The sequence below is a fragment of the Aspergillus caelatus genome (genome assembly GCF_009193585.1).
Source record: "Aspergillus caelatus strain CBS 763.97 unplaced genomic scaffold BDV27scaffold_112, whole genome shotgun sequence".
NCBI lineage: Eukaryota > Fungi > Ascomycota > Eurotiomycetes > Eurotiales > Aspergillaceae > Aspergillus > Aspergillus caelatus.
The window spans coordinates 1-24,412 of NW_022475375.1; the positions used below are offsets into that span (position 1 = coordinate 1).

General features: G+C 47.1%; 5 protein-coding genes across 5 annotated transcripts; all 5 read left to right on the forward strand.

Moving 5' to 3' along the window:
- Positions 1-536: 536 nt before the first annotated feature.
- On the forward strand, positions 537-8,643 carry BDV27DRAFT_6711 (putative sensor histidine kinase/response regulator). Its single transcript, XM_032077264.1, has 6 exons — positions 537-3,751; positions 3,809-4,996; positions 5,110-5,587; positions 5,639-5,705; positions 5,774-6,103; positions 6,169-8,643. The coding sequence occupies exons 1-6, from the start codon at positions 831-833 to the stop codon at positions 8,187-8,189; spliced, it is 7,005 nt and encodes a 2,334-aa protein (XP_031926561.1). The 5' UTR covers positions 537-830; the 3' UTR covers positions 8,190-8,643.
- Positions 8,644-10,117: 1,474 nt separating this feature from the next.
- On the forward strand, positions 10,118-10,772 carry BDV27DRAFT_158725 (uncharacterized protein; the record flags this gene model as incomplete). The annotated part of the gene is made up of 2 exons (XM_032072748.1): positions 10,118-10,305; positions 10,427-10,772. The coding sequence occupies 2 exons, from the start codon at positions 10,118-10,120 to the stop codon at positions 10,770-10,772; spliced, it is 534 nt and encodes a 177-aa protein (XP_031926562.1).
- A 9,187-nt stretch (positions 10,773-19,959) lies between these two features.
- On the forward strand, positions 19,960-20,295 carry BDV27DRAFT_158726 (uncharacterized protein; the record flags this gene model as incomplete). Its single annotated transcript, XM_032072749.1, has 1 exon — positions 19,960-20,295. One exon carries the CDS (start codon positions 19,960-19,962, stop codon positions 20,293-20,295), a length of 336 nt encoding a protein of 111 aa, XP_031926563.1.
- Positions 20,296-22,315: 2,020 nt separating this feature from the next.
- BDV27DRAFT_129805 (putative acyl-CoA:6-aminopenicillanic-acid-acyltransferase) lies at positions 22,316-23,845 on the forward strand. Its single transcript, XM_032067284.1, has 3 exons — positions 22,316-22,424; positions 22,482-22,886; positions 22,945-23,845. Exons 1-3 carry the CDS (start codon positions 22,368-22,370, stop codon positions 23,578-23,580), a joined length of 1,098 nt encoding a protein of 365 aa, XP_031926564.1. The 5' UTR covers positions 22,316-22,367; the 3' UTR covers positions 23,581-23,845.
- A 142-nt stretch (positions 23,846-23,987) lies between these two features.
- BDV27DRAFT_129806 (uncharacterized protein) lies at positions 23,988-24,377 on the forward strand. The gene is made up of 2 exons (XM_032067285.1): positions 23,988-24,038; positions 24,093-24,377. The coding sequence occupies exons 1-2, from the start codon at positions 23,999-24,001 to the stop codon at positions 24,371-24,373; spliced, it is 321 nt and encodes a 106-aa protein (XP_031926565.1). The 5' UTR covers positions 23,988-23,998; the 3' UTR covers positions 24,374-24,377.
- The last annotated feature ends 35 nt before the right edge of the window (positions 24,378-24,412 follow it).

Consider the following 24,412-nt stretch of genomic DNA (forward strand, 5'->3'; position numbering starts at 1 on the left):
TTTTTTTTTTTCTATTAGCGCTTGGTATAGGGTTCCAGCATCGGCGGTAGTAATTCTTTGAAGTTCTGCTATTGATTGAGGGGCATCACACGAATGGTTTCCTTCATCTGACCAGCAAATATTTCCCTTGTGGTGAAGGGTTGTTTATACTGCTTGGTGTCTTCTCCGGGAAATATAAATATATCACGGTGGGTTTACATAACTCTGGTACCTGAAAAGGGATGGGTATAAAAGCACCGCACGAAGTATTTATCGGGGTGGGAGGATTGATAGCTGCCGTATAAACGCACCAGCTAAAGTTCAATCATTGAATTTTATGCAGTCTATATTTCATTGCTCCAACACTGTAGCGTCCCATAACATGTAGCTTAACACGGCTGATCGCCGGCTTTCCCTCGTGATGCCCAATGGCAGATGACTAAGACAATGCTTATTCATGAAACGAATGACACCTGAGGCTCTCAGGCCCAACCAATGTCTTGTCACGGATCAGGTGCCTCCACTCGCAACCGCACGAAATGATTGCAGCTGTACAATGACAAGTCAGGTCTTCGATCGTCGTTATCTTTGCTTTTATACCGCCGAATTGCGCGCACGTTCCGCAGCCTCGTAGCTATACTTAGCCTCGTCCGATCTCCAGAGGGAGTGAGGTGCTTTGTCCCCTCCTCCGTCCTTGGCGATTGTACCGTTTTTGTTCCTAATGATACTGCACACTCTGATTTAACGCCCCGCCTGATCAGACCTGCGACAACTCTGCACACGGGTAATTCACATATGGCTGTTTATTGAGGGGGGTCGATTCAACTAGGATATATCGGTAGTCGGTTGAGATGGAAGATAGTAATATCCTTGGTGAGGACCTACCACTCCCTCCAACCCGGCTTTTCGAACGACTGGCGCAGCTGCCTGGATATACTTGGGATCAGTCCATCGAGCCGTTTCATTCAACATACAGCCATTGGCATGTTTACGGTCTCCGCCATTCACTCGAGTCCGACGTCTCTACCCCCGCTGCGACTTCATCAGGGCCATCTAGCCTCGCGCGCAACTCCCCACGAACCGAATCCCGCCCTCCTTTTCGCCATCACTGGAGAAGTAGTCTGAGCGAGTCCAGCAGTGAGATATCGCTTTCGCGTGGTGATCACGAGCCAATATGGACACCGGTCATCGCTCGGGTTTCGTCCCACGTTGTGAGACTCGAGCGTGAGTTCCATATGCAAAGGTCCATAGTACAGACGTCGGATCCGGATTGCAACCACACAATACGACCGATTGACCTCATACGGCTTCCTCGAGATCCTGGCGATGCGGGTCCTCTATTGGTGGCTATCTTTGAATCACCAGGGCCGAACATGCTGCGGGAGTTGGTCGCATTTGGACCTGCCTGGTTTGCTATGGGTACCAAAGGCGACAGTAGTGAGCCGACTCCTGGAGAGCAGGTTTCCCTTCCAGTGTTCCTTGATTTCGGCATCGGCGCATGCGATTGCCTCGAACTCCTACATTACGGACTCAAAACGGTTCACGGTGAAATTCGCGGGGATGCTTTTCATTTCAGTCTAGAAGCAGGCTCTGTAAAATTAATCAATACAGGGAATGGTGCCCGGTCGTTCGATAACATCCTTAGCGAGGGCTGGTCGTCGACTTCTAGAGAGCTCGGTGTCAAGAATAAATTACAGTTTATTGCACCGGAGCAGACAGGAAGAATGCCGACTGAACCGGATAGTCGAACGGATATCTATGCGCTTGGGGTGCTTTTCTGGACAATGTTAGTTGGGAAGCCAGCGTTCACTGGAAGCGACCCGGTTGAAGTTGTTCAGAATGTGCTGGGGAAGAAGCTACCACCAGTTTCGGCAAAGAGAATGGATGTCCCAGACGCAGTGTCAGCTGTGATTGAGAAGATGACTCAGAAGGCAGTCAATGAGCGCTATCATACCATTTCTTCTGTGAAGAGAGATTTGGTACAGATTTCTCAATTACTTGGTGATGGTGATAGCGAAGCTTTGAAAGATTTTCAAATTGCTCAGCGCGACGTGTCATCATTCTTTACTCTGCCATCTCGTATGTTCGGGCGGAAGGAAGAGTATAGAAAACTTATAGAGGTGGTTGAAAAGGTTTATCGACGTCAGCAGTCCGCTTACGCCAGAGCTACCACTCAGAGCACCAGCGGATTAGGCTCCACTTCATCTATCTCGGACGGCCGCGTTGACAGCTTTGAAATTGCGTCTGGCTCGAGCGACTCGGGCTCTTTCCACATTCCTCATAAACCTAACTCTAACGGTGGTCCTTCTAACCTCGGACGTGTCTCCACGCACGAGTCCATCCACAGTACCGAATCATCACTCTCGACACCAAAGCCAGGCTATGTATCAAGCAAAGCAAAGAGTCCGGTCGAATCTCGTGCGTCCTGGGACAACGCAGATAGAGATGGACATCTCTCGACGACGGGAGCAAGCACGCAGAGCCATGCGGACTCTCTTGGGGTAAATAGGTCCAAGGCTGCTCACAAGCTCCGCCGGAGTGGGAAGTGCGAGGTCATTACCATCAGTGGTGCTGCTGGCATTGGGAAAACCGATCTTCTCAACCGTGTTCAACCGGCAATTCGTCGGTTTGGGTATATCGGCATTGCTCGCTTGGATCGGGCGCGAAGGGTCCCTTTTGAACCTTTTGCTAAGATTCTAGCTAGTCTTTTACGCCAAATATTTTCCGAGCGTGATGTAACGACGGATTATCATGAAAGTGTCCGCACAGCACTGCGGCCGATGTGGCCCACGTTACATCGAGTTCTGGAGCTGCCTGAGCAATTGATGTCATCTGGAGGAAGTGAAAAAGACATATCACCCAAGCTCTCGGCTGCCCAGCACATCTTTAATAAAGATATTTCAACCAAGGGGGAGCCTTCAAAGCGTATTGCACTTCCTCTGTTTGACCAGGGGCAGACTTCGGTTGATTTTTTCTTATCCAATGCGGCTTTGAAAAATATGCGCCTGATGGAAACATTCCTGGAAATACTAAAAACGTTGTCTCAGTTCAAGCTGATTTGCGTATGCGTGGATGATCTACACTATGCCGATGATGAGACCCTTGACTTGATCATGAATATTGTGAAAGCAAAAATACCCTGCGTGCTCGTACTCACCAGTCGTAAAGCCGAACTGGAGTCGGATGCCATCAAGTCGCTCTTTGAGGCAGAGAATCCCAGCGTAACAAGGATTGCGCTGAATCCACTTGGGGAAGATGAAGTCATGCAGATTGTAGCAGCTACAATGCACCAGGAGCCCAACCCGATGCTCACCCCTCTCGCAGCTGTCATCCAGGAGAAGAGCGTAGGCAATCCGTTCTACGTACGGCTGATGCTGGAAACTTGTTATAGCAAAAACTGTATTTGGTATTCATGGAAAAACTCAGTGTGGGAATTCGACCTTGACCGTATCTTCACCGAGTTCGTGGCCCCAAGATACGGTGAAGGGCTTGGGCTTGGGTTTATTGCAAGACGCCTTCAGGAGACCCCACCTGCAGCTCGATCCATTATGGTTTGGAGCACACTATTGGGAAGTCCATTTGCGTTCTCTTTAGTCCAGAAGCTTCTCACAAGCGAGTTCCTGTACTCCAGCGATGACGACGAGGCAGTGGACCTCACTTGCCCGCAGAACGCAAATCTCATTAGGCAGTCGGAGGCCGACATTGTAGTTGGACTGCAGTATCTTGTCCAAGCAAATCTCCTTGTTCCAGGGAAAACTGATGATGAATTCAGGTATGTCGCTGTTACCATATGCTGTCACTCGTTTTGCACTATCTAAATGATCTCTAGATTCGCCAATGATAGAATAGCTCAAGCCGCTGCATCATTGACAGAGGGTCGCAATGTTGAGAAGATGCATTTCATCATATCACAAGCCATTATGAAGTACTATCATGATGGTCGTAGTCGCTATGCAATGGCTCGGCATGTGGCTCTTGCGTCACGGATAATCAAGAACAGAGTCGTCCAGAGACTTGATTACCGGAAAATACTCTGGGATGCCGCGCAAACAGCTGCACAATCTGGCGCACGACCAACTGCACTCTGGTATTTCCGTCATTGTATTGCGCTTCTCCAAGAAAATCCATGGGATGACAACAATACTGATGTCTATTATGACGAGACACTGCGACTACACATTGCAACAGCTGAGATGGCATGGTCCCAGGGTCATAATTCGGAAGCGCTTGACTTACTGGACAAAGTCTTTGTCTATGGAAAAAGCGCGGTGTGTAAGTCGAGAGCTTGGATTGTGAAAGCTAAGATATACGCTCAAATGGGAAATCATCTCCGTTCGATGGACTCGCTACTCACATGCTTGGATGAGCTTGGCGTTCATCTCCGGGAGTTTACAACCTTTGAGGAATGTGATGCCGCTTATAGGAACCTTAGAAGGTATTTAGAAAAAGGGGATTTGGAGGCTGTTGTTCGTAAGCCTGTGAGCAAAGATATCAATATGATCACTATCGGGGCCGTTATGGCTGAGGCGATGGCTGTGACATATTGGGATGATCCCCTGACATTTTACCGAATGGCAATCGAGATGATGAATCTCCACATCTTCAAAGGTGGTTTTGTGCAGATCTCAATCGGTTGTTCTCATCTTGCTATGATCTCCTTCAGTCGTTTTCGAGATTTGGATCTTGCGGTAAAGCTGAGTGATCATGCTCTTACTCTTCTCGAGCGCTGTCCTGAGCCTTGGACCCAGAGTCGTGGTTCCATTGTCCATAATCTCTATGTTAGTCACTTGCGAGTCCCTCTGGCATCAACGCTTCCCGCTCTTGAGGCTTCTGTGGAGGCTTCCTTTTCCATGGGGGACCCTTACATAACTTTAATCAGTCTGTCATCGATGGCGATGACGAGACTTTTCCTTGGCCATGACTTGACTCACTTGGAAAGCTTTTGCAATGAGAGTCCTGAGGATATTCCAGAATGGGTGAATGATACCCGTGGCGGTGCGAGTCTCCTTGCAGTGCGGTAAGCCTCCTATGCGATACTGAATGACACATTTGACGACTTCATTTCCTATTCTAAACAAAGCAAGCACAATTACGGGAGCAATGGGCGTGGACTAACGTATCTACCATTAGGCAAGTCGCACGTGCGCTGCAAGGGAAGACTGGCTATCGGAATGCCGACACTATTATGGCTGACGAACACCACAATACTAGCGAGTATATTGCTTTTTTGGAAAACAATGCTAGTAACGCTGACCGTCCTCGTGACATATATTGGGGCCTGGCCATGATCCCTCTGTTTGTATACGGACACCACTCAAAGGCTATAGAACTGGGCGTACAGATGATGGATACTATGCCCAGGCTATGGTCAGCTCGTGTTTCGTATGTTGTATATTTCTATTTGGCTCTTTCTCTACTCACGCTGCATAATGATTATCCTGCCGGCGGGTATCTCGATGGAAACATGAAGACAGTCCTAAGGTACAAAGCCGAAGTTGATTTTGCCAGGAGTGCGTGTGATGCAAACTATGGAATGTGGTCATTGATTTTGGAGGCATTGGTCTTCGAGGTCCGAAATGATCACAGCTCAGCGATTCGAGCATTCGAGGTAAGTTGAACCAGCAGTTTTGTGTAGGATAAAAGCTCAATCTCTATCAAGGCCGCGATTGATCACTGCCAAATCCATGGATGGCCCTTGGAAGAGGCTCTTGCTCTTGAATTACATGGTACGCGTGGAATAGCTTTCGATCTCTTTTTTTTTAGACCCCTTCCATGATACTGACCCTGGTTCTAGGCGATTTCTTGATACGACGTGGTGCTAAACGGGCAGCACGCTCCGTTATGCAGGATGCTATCGCCGCATGGGCGGCGATCAGTGCCGTTGGTAAGGCCGCACAACTGACGGAGAAGCATGAATGGCTCCTGAAAACAGCCACATCTACAAGGAGCGTTGATGTTGGTTGCCAAACTGTAGATTCGCTCTTAGGAATTAATCGCAGTAGTGAACCAGAGGACATTGGTGTTTCTCAACATATGGAGGAAGATGACCGACAGCACCGATGGATCGAGCAGAATGGCGTGACTACAGGCGAACGCTCGCTTGATATATCTGGTGTTGGGCTTGGTAAGTCTCTAGATCTATTCCAGCTGTTATTCAAGCGCAGGGCTGCTCTTTCTAATGCCTGGTAGACATTATTGATTTGTCGAGTATCCTCGAGTCTAGCCAAGTCATGTCATCTGAACTCCAGATAGACAAGCTCCTGACAAAGATGATTGAGATTGTTCTGGAGTCTTGTAATGGATCGGATTTTGCAGTCATCGCAACTAATTTCGATGACAACTTCACCGTTGCCGCAGCTGGTGACCTTGAAAACGGACAAAGATCTTACGTCGACGGCCTTCCCTTTGCAGTGGTTGAAGATAAAATGGCTCAACAGATTTCGCACTATGTCATGCGCACCAGGGAAGAAGTCCTCGTCCATAATGTTCTCGAGGATGACCGATTCTCCAATGTATCGGATGCTTACCAGGGTAGGTATCCGCTTGGCAAATCTGTGATTGCACTGCCAATAATGCAAGCGGAGCATCTTCTTGGAGTTATCCATATCGAAGGAAAACCAAACTCCTTTACTCAGCGAAATCTTGTAGTCCTTCACCTGCTCTGTAACCAGATTGGTATTTCGTTGTCCAATGCCTTGCTCTTTCGTGAAGTCCGCAAAGTCAGCGCCACCAACGCATCTATGGTCGAAGCCCAGAAGCGTGCACTCGCGCAGGCTCGTGAGGCGGAGCAGAAAGCAAAGGTAGCGGAAGCCGAAGCCAAGCATAACGTCAAGTTGAAAGAAGATGCAGCGAAGGCCAAATCTATTTTCTTGGCCAATATCTCCCATGACCTACGTACGCCAATGAATGGGGTTATTGGCCTTTCAGAGCTGTTGAAGGCCACTAAACTGGACAAAGAACAGGATGAATATGTGGAATCCATTCGTGTGTGCGCAGATACCCTGCTCACCCTCATCAATGACATCCTGGATTTCTCTAAGTTGGAAGCCGGGAAGATGAAGATCTCTACGGTGCCTCTGAACATTAAGGAGACAATTTCAGAAGTTGTTCGTGCGCTCCGCTATACACACCGCGACCGGGGTTTGGAAACCATCGAGGACCTCGAGAAGGTTCCTCCAGATTTGGTGGTGCTTGGTGATCCTGTGCGTTTGCACCAGATTTTCATGAACCTCCTTAGCAATAGTTACAAGTTTACGCCGAAGGGATCGGTGACTGTCAGGGCGAGAGTTACCCGGGAAGGCAAGGGCCGTATTCGCCTTGAATGTTCCGTGTCTGATACAGGAATTGGAATTCCTGAAGAGCAAAAGTCGCGACTATTCAGGCCATTTTCGCAAGCGGATAGTTCCACCGCTAGATCGTACGGTGGCAGTGGGCTCGGTCTAAGCATCTGCAAAGCTATCATTGAAGACGTCTTGGGTGGCGCGATTTGGCTCGATTCAACTCCTGGAGTCGGCACCACAGTGACTTTCCACTTATCCTTCAATAAGGTCAAAGATGCTTCCGCAAAAGCATCAGGACTGAAGAAAGGAGATGCAGGTGATAAAGCGACCTCTCCTTCACCTACGGCTCGTGACCTTACTATGATTCCACGCGATCAAATCCGAGTCTGTATTGCAGAAGATAACCCGATCAACCAGAAGATCGCCGTGAAATTCGTGACTGGTCTTAACCTGCAATGTGAAGCGTACAGTGATGGGCGACAAGCGGTCGAGGCTCTACGTGCGCGCTCACAGGAAGGGAATCCTTTCCATGTTGTTTTGATGGATGTACAAATGCCTACATTGGACGGCTACAATGCAACTCGTGAAATCCGACGAGACCCTGATCCTAATGTTAATGAAGCGCTTGTTATCGCGATGACGGCCAGTGCTATTGAGGGCGACCGCGAGAAGTGCCTTGAGGCAGGAATGAACAATTATCTCCCGAAGCCAGTCCGGTCGACAATTCTAAGCGAAATGCTGGACCAATACCTCGCCCCTGTGCCTACCTTCACAAAAACACGCCTGGCAATGCGGGAGAGAGGGAGCGTCAGCCACGATACTGGGACACCCAACAGTTCATCGCCGTCGCCTGGTTCTGACAATCAGGGAGCCCAGCTTACTCCAGAATCAGACAAGCAAGTACAGCAAAATTCATCTGAGATGAACTAGGGTTTTCCTTTTGTTCTTCCGTCTCTAGAGATACCCCAGGGATTTTCTTCCGAGGATTTGGCCTCATCCGACGCATGGCGGATATAGACCAGCAGTTCATGCACATAGTCATTCTCATCAGCGGAGTTTCTTTACCTAGGCTCTTTTACACTTTATACAGCAACATAGCATACCCATATGACGATTGACCTTTCATATTCAACACTAGAACGTTTCTCACAATCTGCGATGATTCACTAAAGAACTGCTCCCACGTACCTAATATAAGGTTATAATCAAGATCAGCCAATTTAAAATTCACCAACCAAGTAGAGAAGAAATGCAGACCCTAATCTTCCAACTACAACCCCAACTCTACGGCACCCACTCTGACAAACCCACAAAAGCTCTATGAGCGCCCTGCAGTGTTATCTATAACAATTCTCCCCCCGGGCCCCTCCTTAGCAGGAACAGTAATCAATATCCTAAGTACCGCAATATAGTATACCGATGCCTTAAGGATTATAACACTAGATATTGGATTCCATCACGATTAGCTTGCTTTGGAAGTGGGGTGTATATTGCAAGTTATAGAGCTTCATGGTCATTTTACTGGACGATTAAAGACCGAACCCTGATTGTTCGAACCACAGACATGTGGCTTTTGGCTAGGCATTCATATTACTGCCCTTGGTTCTAGGTTCCTTTACAATTCAATTCAATATTGCTTCACTTATATCTATACATGTGATGAATAGTCTAAGCTTCACCTTAGTAAATGCCAAAGAAGAATAGACGGAGTCTATTCATATCACAGCCCGTCAGCTGCAATCTCAAAATTGAATGGCCAGACATCATTCTCTAGAATAAAATATTATCTCGTTTGTAGTGAACCATTTGACACGTCATATCCAATCTAGAGCAGTCACTATTGCCCCTAGTCTCTCAGTATAAATAGAACCTGAACCACCCCCCCTCAAAAGACATTCTACTCTCGTACTCACACACACTTGTATAGAGACGGCCTAAGAGAAATGGTTTTTTTTTTTTTTTTCCCGTTTCATTTACGGCTTTTTCTTGAGTCTGTACCCTTTTCAATCATTCAATAAAGACTCTTTACCTACTAAAACCTATACAACAGTCTGCGCGCAAAGGTCTAACAATCATGTGCTAGAACAGGCAGCTTTGCCAGCTTAATTATTTGAGAGTTTTCCTTTTTGTGAGTATTCTACTCCCTAGGATCTGTACCCGTATGACCCTTGACTAACAAATATACGGTACCGGCTTTCCTTGAGAGTTTCGGTTTCTACGTCTACAGTCTAGAAATGCTTCAGCTTCGGCTATTCTGCTTACTATATGTAAGCGCCGACATGTTCTACCAGTTTCGCACTGCCCGACAATTCATCTACCGACTCAATGGTTTAATGGTCTGTGACAATGTTCTCCGAATCAACAATGGCGAACAAGGAAATTTCGAAGTGGTTTGAGCAATCACAAGGCTTCGACGATTCCTTAGCCCTCCAGGCGTAATGCAAAAAATTGGCGTCCTTGTAAAATCGTCATCAACACGAAATTAATATCCGACAGGGCTCAAGTAATACTTGACTTACAAGAGCCTCGATTGGCAAGCTCAAGTCAAATAAATATGGACAGATTATCTTCCCTATAGCTAACTGTCTATCCAATCCGGGAATTGAAGATCAAAGCCAGCATGCCTTCGGCCACGCTATGATGGCTCGCTAGAGTCATACATGTCTCAAGGAGTGGGCCAAGGTATACTATCACCAAGCATGGTGACATACTCGACGCCATTCGGAGAGCCGATTTGGATTTCTTGATATTAGTACTCGGCAATAAAAACAGCCAATTGGCCCTGTCCTGAGTTCGCCGTCTTCCTTGAATACAAGCTAGCACATCGCGAAGTTGCTCCATCCTTGAACTGGATCTCCATGTTGCAAGGCCTGACAATCGAAAAACGTGACGGCTTAAGTGGCAAGTCCTTTTGGTGGTACTGGAAGAACTCCGCTAGTTCAACCCTCATGCCCTGGCTCTGGACGAAGCCAGACAACACTGGAAACCAAGAATACGTCAGACAGAATCCAGTCGACCCGTTTTTCATCGATGACAGCGAGTCGAGGTACAGACTTATAACGGCTTCCAGTCACGAACGGGAGACCCAGGGCAATGTTATCACGCAGGTCTTTAATCCTGGCCGTCGACACACTGCCTACCTACCTTACGACTGATGTTTTAGGTAGGGGAGTTCTCGTTCACATTAAGCTTTGCACGCCATCACAAAACAGCGACAATGTCCTTGAGCTCCCTGAGAATGCAGAATACATGTCCCAAGTGACTCAAGAAGTCCGCACCTATCAGGAGGGCGGCTTGCCAACGAAGGGGAGAATAACCGAAATAGAGTCTACGGCGGATCTCGTCATCGCAACAGAAAGCTTTGAGACAGGAGTTAAGCCCCACGGCGAGTTCCGGATCGTGACTGCCGTTCAGCAAACACATTGCCCATTGTGCCTGCCGGTGCTCCTGGGGTGCTGTGATCCCCGCAAGTCCTCCTTCCTCCCTGCCAAGTGCGTGTTGGTGGCCAGATAGTCACCTTGCGAAATATTCTCGCCGCCCCGACTCAGAGGGGTCCTGTTGTGCTAGGTCTATCCCCCGCGATCGGGGACACTCCGAGGAATCAGTAGAATTACCCGGTACAAGCAGTTATTGTGGGTATCAATGACTGGGCTTCGGCTCAGTTTGTTAAGCTTCCTCCGGACGCGTGGTTTAATCCCCGTTCGGGTGTGAACCCCGTGGTCCTGCCGGGTCTCCCACCCTGGACAGGTTCGCAACCCCTGTCTGGCCGAGAAATGATATCGAAGGTGTACCTGTTGCAAATATCCAGTCAGTAATGCCTTTTTAATTAGGTCCATCGATCGTGGCGCCTCCCGCCGCTCTTCCTGCTCCCTCTACTCCTTTCCGTCGTCCTCTCCCATTGCCTGTATATGTATCGCAGTCTTCTCGCCAATCTCCCCGTCTGTACCCACACTGTTCTTCAGATCAAATGATAACTACGCAGTTTGATGACCATTTTGTCATCACAGGTTAAGCAAAATACCCTCCCTCTGCTCCTCTTATCCCGCCAACAGAGGAACCTCCTGTTATACAAACCCGGGATCCAATTAAGGTCACTGAGCTCCTGCGGATCCAACACGAGGAGGACAATAACATTAAGATGAGCGACACTTCTCTGGAATTAACCTTCAAAGTGCATCCTGTAGTACCTGGCGCTCTTGCTCCCTCACAAATTCCCGGTCACCAACTGTGCTTACTCAGTACAGAGATAGCCGGGATGTCGATATGGACGTAAGCCCGAATAATGAGGCAGAAGTCTACGATATAAGCCAATCCAGGTAATGTTACCGAAGACTAGGAACAGTCGACCTTTAGTGATGTGTTATCTAACTGCTTAAAGTCTATCAGCAGAAACACCCGACAATACATTAAGAAGCGCGGAACACAGAAGGCAGCTCTATGGGTGTGGTGCCAGAACGAATATCTCGTGGAAGAGAGCAAAGGCCAGAAGTATGTTTTACTCCCAACAGGACGTGGCGTTTAGCATGTGTATGATATTATTTATGGAGCTGAAATACAAACGCCACATGAGCACAGCCAAGCAACTAATTCAGTAAAGCCAAGTACCTTTATTCTAGCCAGTGGTCACATCCCTCAACAGTCAATCCACTTTCGTGGGCCGTCTTTACCATGGGCCACGCTCCAATATTTCACTTTGTTTCCGCGACATCCTTCTTCGTTTTCTTTCTTGTCAATAAGGTTAGATACCGTGCGCACTTGTAATTCTGATCTTACACCCCATACTGTCTGGCAATCGACTGGTGGGTCACACCCGCTTAATTTTATGTACAAAAGAAGGGGACAATGGCATATTACCCACAATGGCTCTTCCCATGTCTCCCCGCCGGAGAGTGTGATATTATACAATTCGATATATCTCAGGGTCTTTCTGAAATGCCAGAGAGTATGACACAAAGATCCGGATGAAATATTTGAAGACCATAGTGACAAGCGTTGTAAAGGAGCCTTTGGATGAATAGGCTTAGGCCATCTCATCCTGTGTTTGAATAGATGTAACTCCACCGATCGTAGATTCTCCCCATATTGTAATATAGAGAATACGCCTTCTCCAATAGAGCAGTCACTATCCTCGATAGAGCCTCGAGTTAAATTGGTGATATTGAGATATCGAAGATGCGCAATAATCGAGGCCATTGCTGGGTTCACCTGCTTGCGAACTGGCTAAACATCGAATCCCTGGTATGGTATAAACGTAACCCCTCGGGATTTGGTATCAACGAGCGACAGTGTTGGAGAGCGCTGGTAATAGTACGCGGCCCCCCTTTTATTCCATCATCGTAGTTATCCGGTATAACAAGTGTCAAACGCCTCAGGTTAGGCAGCCGTAGCCAGACGTAATCTTGAGCGATGTTTGTTACCCGGACATAGGCAGATATCCTGAAGTATCTAAACTGACCGCACTAGATACTTAGGAGTATGTTGCTTGCTGCTATAACACCTAAAGCCATATTTCCATGCTTCTCACACTATCATTTTCCAAGACAATTTTGTCGCGCTTCGACTCTGCCCAGCTCCTTCCCATCATCGCCCGGGAAGTATATGGGTGGAGCTTATCAATGTATCCTTTTCCAAATGTTGTAACGCTGTTCGTTCTCGTCTTTTACGCCCGTTCTTTTGATTGTACTCGTTGATCTGGACGGTGAGATCACTCCGAGGACCCATCACGATTTCATCGTGTGGAATCCGTGTGTCTTTGGCTGTCTGGATGCCCTCCGTTCTTGGTCGACGTTTCTAAGTCGAACATTTCTAAGGGCAATCGGGACAGGGATGTTTGGATAACCGACGATCAGACCCCGTGATCGATTGACGCTTTTGATTCAATTACTCGATCTTATCGCTTCATCAATCCTTATTTCTCTTCATTCCCCTTCTGCTTTCCTGGGGACGTCATGGCTTTGAGCTCTTCTCGTCATATCCTATTACTCAATCACGATCCATATACATCAGTCTCTATTATTCTTACTGTTTAGGTATATAAATTTAAATACGCGTTTGATAGCGTGCTCACGAATTCTAATAAGTAAACAGTATCAAACATCCCTGAGGCCTACGGAGAACTTCTGTAACGCATCGAAGTTTCGAAAACTGTTTTAGTAGGATTGGGGGGGATTATATTACTAGTAATTGGACTAGTTTACTTGTACTTGATTCTTGATCTCTTATTTCAGTTCTTTAGGCTGGGTACTGGAGATATCTATTATTTAATCGGAAATGGGGAAATCGAGACGCACGATCTCTGCCTTGCTTCGCTGTGTGGAGTCTTCTGTCTTCATCGAGGGTTGGCTCTCAAGGGGAATGATTGACCGTAATTCATAAAGAGCACACCTGTAGACACTCGTATGGGCGGCATGGTTATGAGCCAGGAGCGTTAATATAGCCTGAAAGTCCGCAATACTACATCAGGACTTGCTACCTTCTTCAATCAGGCAACAAGACCTTTCGAGGCTCAGGGCAAAATTTCCAGTATTTGCGAGTTGCCGGATATATTTTCCGAACCATTATTTCCTAGGCTTCATTGATATGGAGCAATTCGGTAATAACGGATGGTTTCATTTCTCCCTTGTAAATTCGCTTGTTACTGAACTCTGCTAAACAAGGTCAGAAACGGCACTGCTCGCGGAGTCGTATAACAGGATGATTCCCGCGAACGGAGGCCCCCCCCCCCCCCCAAAAACATGTCGACTTCGGGTCCCTCCAAACGAACAACATCATCAAAACAAATGAAATCCTTAGGCAGTGCTTTTTGGTATTCTGATGGGTAGTGGCTAAGGGGGGTTCTACCTGTCTCCTTGGTCATGTCAATATCTCGAAGGATATGATGTTCAAGAGAGAGTTCTGGCAAGCCATAGGATCGATATTTGTCTGATGTAGCTATGTCCTGTGCAACCTCAAGAATAGAGCTGAGCTTCTATAGACATGAAGGCTTCATTTGTCTCATGATTATCTTCAGCTTCTTTAGACTGCCATGCTTTGGTTCAGGAACTTTGGCTTTGGACAGAAACTCGCGAACGTTCTGTCATTGGCCTGCACGCCCGAAGAAGGCGACAATTGAGACCCGGATTCCTTATTAGGCTAGAAGGAGCTTGACAGTTCACATCATCAGCCTTATGGGCCGAGGACGCTATGTGGGCACCATAAGATGGAAAACATGTCCGATCAGTGCTAGCATGTGAAGGTCTAGACCGATCCCGGGAAGCCTTGCACGATGAGGATGCCATCTGGAAAACGTGGTGCAGGAGTTGAGGCATTATAGTTGATTCTCAGATAAGAAAATCTTGCTTACAATAGTCTCCAGCTTTCTTTTGGAGTCACTTGTGCGTCGGATTGATATCCAGCAGAGGACCCACCATTGCTATAGGCTCTCAGTTCTGATTGAGGAGGACTCTCAGCCACCGTTAAGCAAACTGTCTTGAACATCTTATTGGACGACGTGCATATGGTTATAAAAAAAATCATTTGTACCGCGGCAGTTTGGGTCTGATCATTTGCTTTCCTGTATGTGGCTTCACGGATGAGTCGTTGATAGACGGGTTCACCCATTATTTTTGCCCTAACATGACACAGAGGAAGGAGCCCACTCAGATGTAGGCTACCGGCTTTCCTCCGTTTGATGTTTCAGGCCGACAAATACACCGGATGAGCTTATCCCCAGAGTATGTACATGATGATGATAACGTAGGTTGAAGGCAGGCACATGTCCGACGTTTTCCTCCCCCCCCAGTGTTCTGTAGATCGCTATATTGGCATGTGTCACATACATCAAGGTAAATATAGGAATTCTGGAAGCAATGAAGTCTGTATTAGAGTCACTTAGGAGATAACCAGGGGTAAATAGAAGACGAAGATGTTGAACATGCTCAAGGTCACACAGGTAGGATCAGGGCCTCAACAGTAGTTCAGAAGCGAATACGACGGCCAGATATACAGGACCATGGAGGAGAAAGGGGAGGGGGGCGGGGAAGGGGAATGAAAGAACAGGGCTATGGTGAGAGTGATGAGACTATTTATCTTGATACCAGGGCCACATGTAGGACAACCAGGGCAGTGAACTTTCCTGCTTGGCATGTCTTCTGTTACTTACCACTAAGTTCTTTTCTTTGTCCTGAGATCAGATGGATTTCCTTATTCACAATTCTTTCTGTTACACTCTGGCTTCCAGTGAATACTACAGGATATATAGAAATAAATGTATCTAGATAGGGTCTTCTAGCAAATCCACCGTGCTAATGTTTGATAACAATGCTGCCGGCGCTGAGCCGCCTACTTACACTTGCTGAATTTTCATAGCCTTCTTCATTCGGTCCTCTTACATTGACTGTTTACTATTGGACTACTTTCATAATCTTCGTTCAATTCGTTTGTCTCCCGATAGCTGGATCGACTTAGATATCCATCTGCCTGTCGCGTGTCCACCCTCCACTATTTCAAGAAGACTTGGCTATATTTTCTACTACTTCCATTGTTAGTACTTTTTTTTTTATGAGGTTCCGCTCATACAGCTGTTTCTTGTCCAATCACCCAATCTCTCCAACTCTTTTATCCAGTGGGAAACAAAGACGAAATGGTGGAAGAAACTCCTCCCTATATTACTGACAGACTCCACCGTGCGGAAGAAGAGTGTAGTATGACTGGAGACCAAAGACTGACACTCAAAACTCTGGTCTTTTATGACCACCACTGCAACCGAAAATAACGATTTCTGGGCAGACGATGTTAGCTTAGAGAATGCAACGAAGCATATCTGAAGTATCCCGGGTCTGCGACTGCTTTGAGAATCAATATCCCTAAGATAACGAGGGCGAAGCTAACAACAAGGATTATATTGTCATCACACATTATGAACATTGATAGCCTCCTGTAGGCATGAGCTATATGGGACACCTCAGTTACGTAGTCTGAAACGTGCCGTGAGATATCCGTGTTAGACCTACGAATAGGTCGGAGATCTGACAATGGAGATACGTAACCAAGCAGCCCAGGTTCCACCGGGAACATTCGTTGCCCTTGGAAGTAGATTTCCCAGAAATTGTTGCCTAGTTTTCAAGACTTCACATGCGAAAATCACGTATATGTACTTTCTCTGCATGCAAATGCGTGAGCCGATCGGCTAAGACAAAGCAGCAAGGATGACCAAGGTTCTTCGAACAAGTATGAAGAGAAAAGCGCAGAAGCCAGCTGGGCATATACGCTGAACGACTAACAGCTCCAAACAGGTAACTCCAGATACCGAAGAAGAAATTTGCTGCACTTAATCAGATGATGCAATCCTCATGTACCACATACCATGCGTCATCTGAACCATTTCAACAACCACTGATTGGCAGTGAACATATTTGGTGTTGACTCAGACTCTAGTCATCTAATTGCATACCTATTCATCCCCTACCTGTATGTACGATAGGTGGACGCCATGGGGAACCTCTCGAAAAGCTGAAGACGTGTTGAGGTTGGTACACGTCTCATCTCCTTTACACCTATGTCTGACCACCGATCGTCCAATGGCCACACTTGGCTGACACAACTGACGCCGCTGGTCCTGTCTAATGTGTGTTGATATTTTAGCTGTGAGCTATGATTGAGCGGTAACTGGAAGGGACAAGATACTGTTGGTTGTACAAGCAACTCGGGCCGTGGCGGTCGTCTGCCAGTGTTATAAGACCGTGTAACCCCGAGCCATGCTGGCTCTTGCAATCTCGGCCGGATATCTCACTGCCAGTGCTACGTTTGATGCCAACAAGAAGTCCACTCTATCCTGAAGCAGCATAGACTTGACACTTGCTGACTATACCATAACATGGACTGTCTTTAGAATTGTCCAAGGAGGGCTATAATCAGCCTTGGCGTGGCTTCAGTATCGTAAAGAGCATCACATCTGTTAGGAGACACCCTTGAAATTATAACATCCAGTGTTTATGCTAGGGGGTATACCTACTCGTGGCAGGTATCCCTCAATATGCAAGCCCGGTTGTCATTCTTGTCTCGTACGCAGGGGTCCACCCCTCGGCAATTGAAAGGCTATACTACATGCCGACGCGTTTATGTATAAACACGGCTATGACTTTGTATTTTCCGACATTCATAAGACTCGCAAGTCAACCTCTTCACTGGAAGTATTTGTATCACTATTTGCTGCTTGATTGCCCATATACTGTTCCGTGCGCGGTGAACGGTAGCAGGACGAAGGCTAAACACACACTGAGTTGCCCATAAGCTAACAATCTGGATATAGAATGTCTCGTCGCACTATACTGACCGCTACTCCCATTGATAATTCTTCCAGGGAGGACACTGTGCCTTTGACAAGCTTAACTATTCGACTTCATTGGTTTCCTGGAAATAATGATTGCACACTACAGAAGAGTATATCATTAAGTGACAATGGTGATGAAACAATACCTGCGATACCCAGTGAAGCAGCGTGGCAATAGAGATCTATGGACACCAGCGGCTCAGTGCCAGAGTGTTACATACGCGCCGGTGGGATGGTCCACGGCATGGCTTATCTCCTAAGGATACACTACGAACCAGCCTCCATCCAGCCTATATTTCGCAGAGGAAGTAAGCAGTATCCGTGTAGATCTGCCAACCCGGAGAGTTTGATTAATGGGTCATAGATTGTGCTCCACGACATCATAGAGCACAGGGTGGCAACCCTGGGATCATTTCGACAGGCAGCCAAGGGAGAAGGGAGCATGCTAGAAGTTTCGCGATAGCCGCCATCTTCGGATACAATATGGAATGGACTCGAACTGCAAAAGGAATAGACCGAAAACTTAAGCCGGATAAAGACCCTTGACCACAAGAGAAAGAAAGTAAGTAGCCTGCCGAGATAAGCGCACGTATAGACATAGCGGGAGTTGGATGCAAAGCCAAGTAAAAGCTTGAAAACCAACTTTACTTGGCAGTAATACTGACGTGCAAAGGCACTTGTTGAGTGTTACTGTTCCTAGGCCCCTGTTCTGATGTGGCAACCTGGGATAGCTGCTGTGCCATGCTATGCCAGGCTCTAAACAGATTATAACCTTCTTCCTGACGCTGTCTTACCAGATTGACAACACGACTAGAACCCCAAAAAGAATGTCTCCACCGATATATTCAAGAATCCACACCTGATGACACCGCATACGCAAGGACCCATTTGCTCAAGCTGGGGGCACATGATCATCATCGGATGGAGGCATGAACCGCAATTCCTTATCTCTGGGGGCAAATACCTAACTGACCTTTATTTTCCTCAGTTGAGAAGGGACTCGTGGAACAATGAAAGACACAATGGACTGTGGGACAGGGTTCTTACGGTCCCTTTTTCGTTGGAAGTGATCGACTTCGGCGCTGGCCATATTGGCCATGGAATACTTTGGAACTAACGCGTTGGCGACGAATGGATTGGATAGGTTGAACTGCCAAGCTCTGTATGTCTCATATACTAAAGTATTGATTGACTGAAATATTCCCAGACGCGATGCCTGTCCATATTCAGCGTCCAACAGCTCAGGGTGACACGACAACGCATTCAGCGGCTAGGTACATGTTGGCCGAAGGCCACCACGAATAGGGGATTAAAAGGATACATTTCATAAATAGCAAAGTCAAACCCCGTCGAATCGCCCGTTTGCAAAGTTTTTAAAAGAAAAAAAAAAAAAAAAAAAAAGGAAAAGAAATTGCTCTTGGTATTCCTCCGTTTGCCCCCAAAGTATGGAAACGGAAACTTGAGCTGTACGCTGGATCCAAAAGGATGTGTGGACTCGTACAGGTATCTCATTGGCAATAAGAGCTACATGTAGTTTCCTTCCACATAGAAACTTTTCTGTCGTCTTCCTCTCATGTTATTCTTGCCCATGTGCAACAGACGAATCGCATGGCCTCCGCCATGTTTGGTCGGCCCGTCCAGTGTCTGATGTATGTAGGTTTGTAGCCCCTACATATGCGAGAAGCATCGCGGTGACTGCGTCTGAGCATGATAATCGTCATCCCGAAGCCGTTTTCCTTTAAGAGATACCGTCCCCACCGACCGGATTTCCACAGATAGACGCCGGTTGCGCCGGTATTTTCCAAGAGGGTGTCACAATTTGGCCCGAAGAGGCAACTTACAAGTTCCTTCGTCATCAGCAGATGAAGAATCACAAGACATTGGCACAAACGGCGCCCGACACAACAGCTCTTCCGGTGAGGAAACATGTCTTTCTCTTCTCTCGTCTCTTCTCGTTCTCATTGGACAGTCTCAGGGACAGTAGGATGTATCCGGTGGCAGTCCCGGTATCACCTAGTGGATTGTCACCAGTGGGCCTGGGAGGCTATAAAGTTCCTCTACGAGGGACGATGCAAGATGGGGACGATGGACCCTTTGCAATCTGAACTTTAAAAGGAGACTGAGCTGAGGCCGTCTTCAAATTGTCTCTCTGATATTTCATTCCTTTCCCTTTTCTACATTTTTCCTATGCGGTTCAGGGATGGTGATATACAACCCAATCTGCCTGCCTCTCGTCTACAGAGCGTCCTATTTTCTCAGCAAACCTCGTATCCTTCACTCTCTGCATTATCGCCGCCTCCCTACTCAAACATCCAAGCTACATTCGCCTTAGACTAGCCATCAGAAGTTCCTGAAAGCTTCAAAAGTCCCCAAAGCCTCTAACCATTCATTATGCCACCAAGATCAACTCACCCAACCTCATTACCCGAAGGCGACGGCGTTACGTACGACGAATCCGACATGGCACTCTTTCGCGCCAAGCTTGCTTACCACTCCACTATTGAGGAACGCATGGCATCAAGAGACGCCAACCTTGTCTCCATTGCAGAGCACCAAGGCCGACTTCTCAAACGTTGGGACATGTTGAAAGGACTGGAGAAAGAAATGGCAGAGAAAGGCAAAAGTTTGGAACCCGCGGAGAAGCAACAACTAGCTCAATACGCATGGCGATTCAAGACTCTGGAAAAAGTAGCAACGCAAAGTGCCGCTGATCAGCGAGGGTGTTGACACATTAAGAGCTTACGCTGCGAGTTGGAGGGGGGAAAAGTGTCATAACGGAGTCATTGTGTGATTGTGATCGCATTCATTGGCGTCTTGCTTAGATCTTTAGGAGTAATTACCATGCAATTGTTTTGTCTCCGTACCTATCAGCGATACTTGGATTTGGAATTCTTTCGTAAGACTCTTTTCTTTTTCCTTTTTCCTTTTTTTTTTTTTTTTTTTCTCTCTCTTCTCTGCTCTCTTTCTGTTTGCAGATCATTGCTCTTCTTGAAATAAATCAAAAAGAAAATAAGAAGATCTACGCAAGCTTTCGAATGTGGATGACCTCAAGCTCTTGCTACCAGGCCGATGGCTCGTCATGGACGTAACACACTGGTTGGTGTGTTTGAGAGGGTCACAGTACTGCATGCAGCGAATTACTACACAGCCGTTCAAGCTACAGTATGTCAGCTAAGGGAGGGAACTCAACCGCTGACAAGTTTGCCACACTCCCTACAATAGCACAACATCCCCGTCCTGGGTTACCAGTAGGCCTTCGGCACACCGTGGGGAAGGTCTATTATAGCACTATCTCCCCGGATTACTGAACATCTCACTTACGGTCCCGATACATCATTTATCTCGTGGATTCTCGATGCTCTTCACGTTATACTCATTTGTATACCTCCCAGCTATCGTTCCTTGCAGAAATAGAGTGCTTTCCTATAACTCCCATCCAACAAACCCTAATGATGCATCTATTACATCCAATGTACTCCTAAGACATGGTCAAGACTCCAATCCAAAATCCCATTCAACTTATATCCAAACAAACCACAGATATCCCACCCATCTGTCCATCTCATCTGTCCATCCAACAGACCAACCCGACCCAAACCAACAATCACACCCCACAAAAACCATACAGTCTAAGGAACCGACCTCGCAATCGACCCAGAACCACCCCCCCCTCCCTCTACTATCCCTCACACAGTTAACAGGCGGTTCCTGAAACCGCACAAGACATCCCTCCGGCGAATGCAGCGACCGCGAAGGCTGCAACAAAATCGACCGTGGAGAGCATAAATCGCTCTGATCCAAGCACGAGGTAGACAATAGAAGCGTTTTAGTCGGACCAAACTCGTTCAAAGTGAAGTTCCACAGACCCTCTGGGACATCGGAGCCTGTTTGAATCATTCCTCTGAGAATGAGGAGTCGAGATACGTGGTTTCGCATTTCTGTCCAGTCGTGGCCGAAGGGTCGGTGGGGGATACCCAGGCTATTAGTGTGTTTCCACATAGTGATCATTAAGGAGGAAGATTATCTGTGAGATTTCGTGTTGGGTTTTGGCCATTTTGGGGGGGGGGGGGGGGGATTTTGCTGGCTCTGTGGATACTGATGTGGGATAATAGTTTGAGGAGGGGGACTGAAGGTTGTGATTGATTATATGGGAGGTACTTAGTGTGTAGAAGCCATGATATTTGAGGGTAGCATGATAATCACATATTGTTAGATTTTTGTGGTTTAGGAGGTGGTTGTTGTGGCGAGGACAACTTGAAAGCTTTTTACATATATATACTTCAATGATTAGGCTCGCGGCACGTCGCGGCATGATGAGGACTGTTAAGGCTAGTGCGGTGGCTTGTTGATGCAATACCTGTCTATAACAGCATGTTACACTTTTTTTTTTTTTTTTTTTTTTTTTTTTTAGAACAAAGAATCTTCAATCTAAGACGGGAATTTCCTGCTGGTACCTATTAGAACGTGGATGAAGACCGACGGTTATACGATACTTTTAGGAATGAGCAAGCGACGGGACTCCACTCTGATCACGACTAGCTCGACTGAGAGGACCGCATATCATAGGGACCTAAAGATACGAAACAATCCATCGCCTGATTGTGCAAAGTCTACTCTTCTCCAGCCCCTCACGAGCAAACGATTATCAATCTGCTCGGAACAAGGTTGCCGGAAATGAGGGGGCGGCCCGCTATAAAGTAAGAGAAACGCCCTCGGGTTTTTCCCTCACGGTTGGAAAACGCTGTACATCTCACCGAAGGAGATATTTCCAATTGTCAATCAATTTAGATACTCTCATCATGCATATCGAGGCTCAGGAGCTCCCTAAGCTAGTCTTAAGGGGTACCCCCAAAGAGGTATGCGCATCTAACCTGAGCTTCTCCGAAAGTGACATTCAGATAACAGTAAAGCAGATTGGTCTCCAGCATGGCTACCGCCTCCAGGAGCAAATTAAATCCCAAGTAGGCATCTATGAAGATATGTTCGCGTACACTACAAAAATGGACTGGCCGACTGTCCTCCAGCTTGCGGAGGAATTCCGAGCCTCCCTGGAGTGCAAAACACCTAATTTGTACGCCGAGATGCAGGGCATAGCAGAAGGGGCAGGGGTGGGTATCCTGGATATTGTAGCGTTAAACTGTCGGAGTGAGATATCATTTGGAAGCTTTTCAGATGGATGCACGAGTCTTTCGTGGAAAAAGAACGACAACGCACGAGTTCTGGCACAGAACTGGGATTGGACCAGTAGCATTCAGAAGAACCTAGCGTTGATGGATATTGAGATTTCTGGAAAGCCAAGGATCTGCATGGTCACTGAGGTAAGCTGCTATGGTATCTGGAAGCACGACTTTTTTTCGTCTGTCTCACTTCAGATAGGCAGGTATTATAGGAAAGATTGGATTCAACAGTGCTGGAGTCGGAACTTGTCTCAACGCTATAAAAGCTCGACCATGCATTAGCTCCAAGGTCCCGATTCATGTAGCTCTCCGCTTATGCTTGGAAAGCACATCCGTCGAGAGTGCTTTACAGACTATCTCATCTCTAGGAGGTGTAGCTTCGAGCCAACATATCCTGATTGCCGACAGCACAACTTCCCTTGGCCTGGAGCTCTCGCCCTTGGGAGACGTACACCTGAAGGAGGATGAGTATGGCATTATCATGCATACCAATCATTTTATTGAAAACAAGAATGTGACAGAGCCCTCATGGATCGAGGGCTCACCTGCCCGCTTAGAGCGAGCTCAGCAGCTCGCCCACGAGTTGGTTAACAACGGCATTAAGGGCGACTTGATCACCCCTAGTTTACTAAGGGAACAGATTTTCTCCGATACCTGCAATGCGCCACTATCCATATGTTCCCAAGAGAACCCTAGTACTCATCACACAAGGCGCACTTCTACATTGTTCAACATCGTGATGAATCTGGACAAGGAGAATCTTGGGGCGGAAGTTGTCGTTGGTCAACCGGGATCTGGCAATGAAAGTCCCGTTATCAAGATGCCGTGGATGTAAAAATGTTGTCGTGAATTTCCGGATATGTACCTGTTGGTCTTTTGAGTACCCAGCATGGCAACAAGGGGCTGTTCACTTTCTGCAGAGAACCTGCCGCATACTAGCGGATAGCGGACCAGGTGTATACCACTCGATAATGGTATTCTTTGTCTATTTGGAGACAAAGTGAAATACACGACCCGTTAGAACAAGGTCATTGTGTGCGCATGTATATAAAACCTGAAGGATAGGTCTACAATTTAGATCCTCATGTTTTTTTACAGAAGAAGTTTTGTTCGAGCCTTTTGTTCGCTGCTCCTGCCTGTCCTGCAACTCTTACAGGTCTACATCGTACTAGTATATTGTGCGGCAACACGGACCACATACATCCCATTACTGGTATAAGGGCAACATGACAGCTGGTATTCCGCTGAAAGGTATGCGCCGGACACTCTCGATCATGAAGCGCCCAAGAAACACTACTTTCGATGAGAAAGGAGGGTCTGCCAAGCAGGATAATAGAGGAACGATACCCAACACTCCAACGCAGCCAACTGGAGGGCAAAACCAGGGAGTACAGGTCTGTAATCAGACCACATCCCGGCGAGATAACACCTCTTGCGCAAATTCAGCGATGCATGTCCGAGCTATCAGTGCACTCTATCGGTCTGAGATGGAGGCCACAAGTGACGACACCAACATTGCCACAGAAGAGGAAGTGGAATGTATAAATGAGCACTTGCCGGAATGTTTTTGTCGTCGATGTGATGGGGATTGCCGAAATTGTTTGCAGAAAGAAGAGGAGAGTTGCTAATATGGTTTGGTTTTAACAACGGAGGTGATGTCGATCTTA

What these genes read in the sequence shown, in the direction of transcription:
- BDV27DRAFT_6711 (XM_032077264.1), top strand. Translation starts at nt 831, where the DNA reads ATGGAAGATAGTAATATCCTTGGTGAGGACCTACCACTCCCTCCAACC. An exon ending in GCGAGTCTCCTTGCAGTGCG is followed by an intron (nt 4,997 to 5,109) that starts GTAAGCCTCCTA and finishes ATCTACCATTAG; the next exon opens with GCAAGTCGCACGTGCGCTGC. An exon ending in TCTTGCTCTTGAATTACATG is followed by an intron (nt 5,706 to 5,773) that starts GTACGCGTGGAA and finishes CCCTGGTTCTAG; the next exon opens with GCGATTTCTTGATACGACGT.
- BDV27DRAFT_129805 (XM_032067284.1), top strand. Translation starts at nt 22,368, where the DNA reads ATGCATATCGAGGCTCAGGAGCTCCCTAAGCTAGTCTTAAGGGGTACC. An exon ending in TAAGGGGTACCCCCAAAGAG is followed by an intron (nt 22,425 to 22,481) that starts GTATGCGCATCT and finishes ACAGTAAAGCAG; the next exon opens with ATTGGTCTCCAGCATGGCTA. An exon ending in GGATCTGCATGGTCACTGAG is followed by an intron (nt 22,887 to 22,944) that starts GTAAGCTGCTAT and finishes CACTTCAGATAG; the next exon opens with GCAGGTATTATAGGAAAGAT.
- BDV27DRAFT_129806 (XM_032067285.1), top strand. Translation starts at nt 23,999, where the DNA reads ATGCGCCGGACACTCTCGATCATGAAGCGCCCAAGAAACA. An exon ending in CATGAAGCGCCCAAGAAACA is followed by an intron (nt 24,039 to 24,092) that starts CTACTTTCGATG and finishes GAGGAACGATAC; the next exon opens with CCAACACTCCAACGCAGCCA.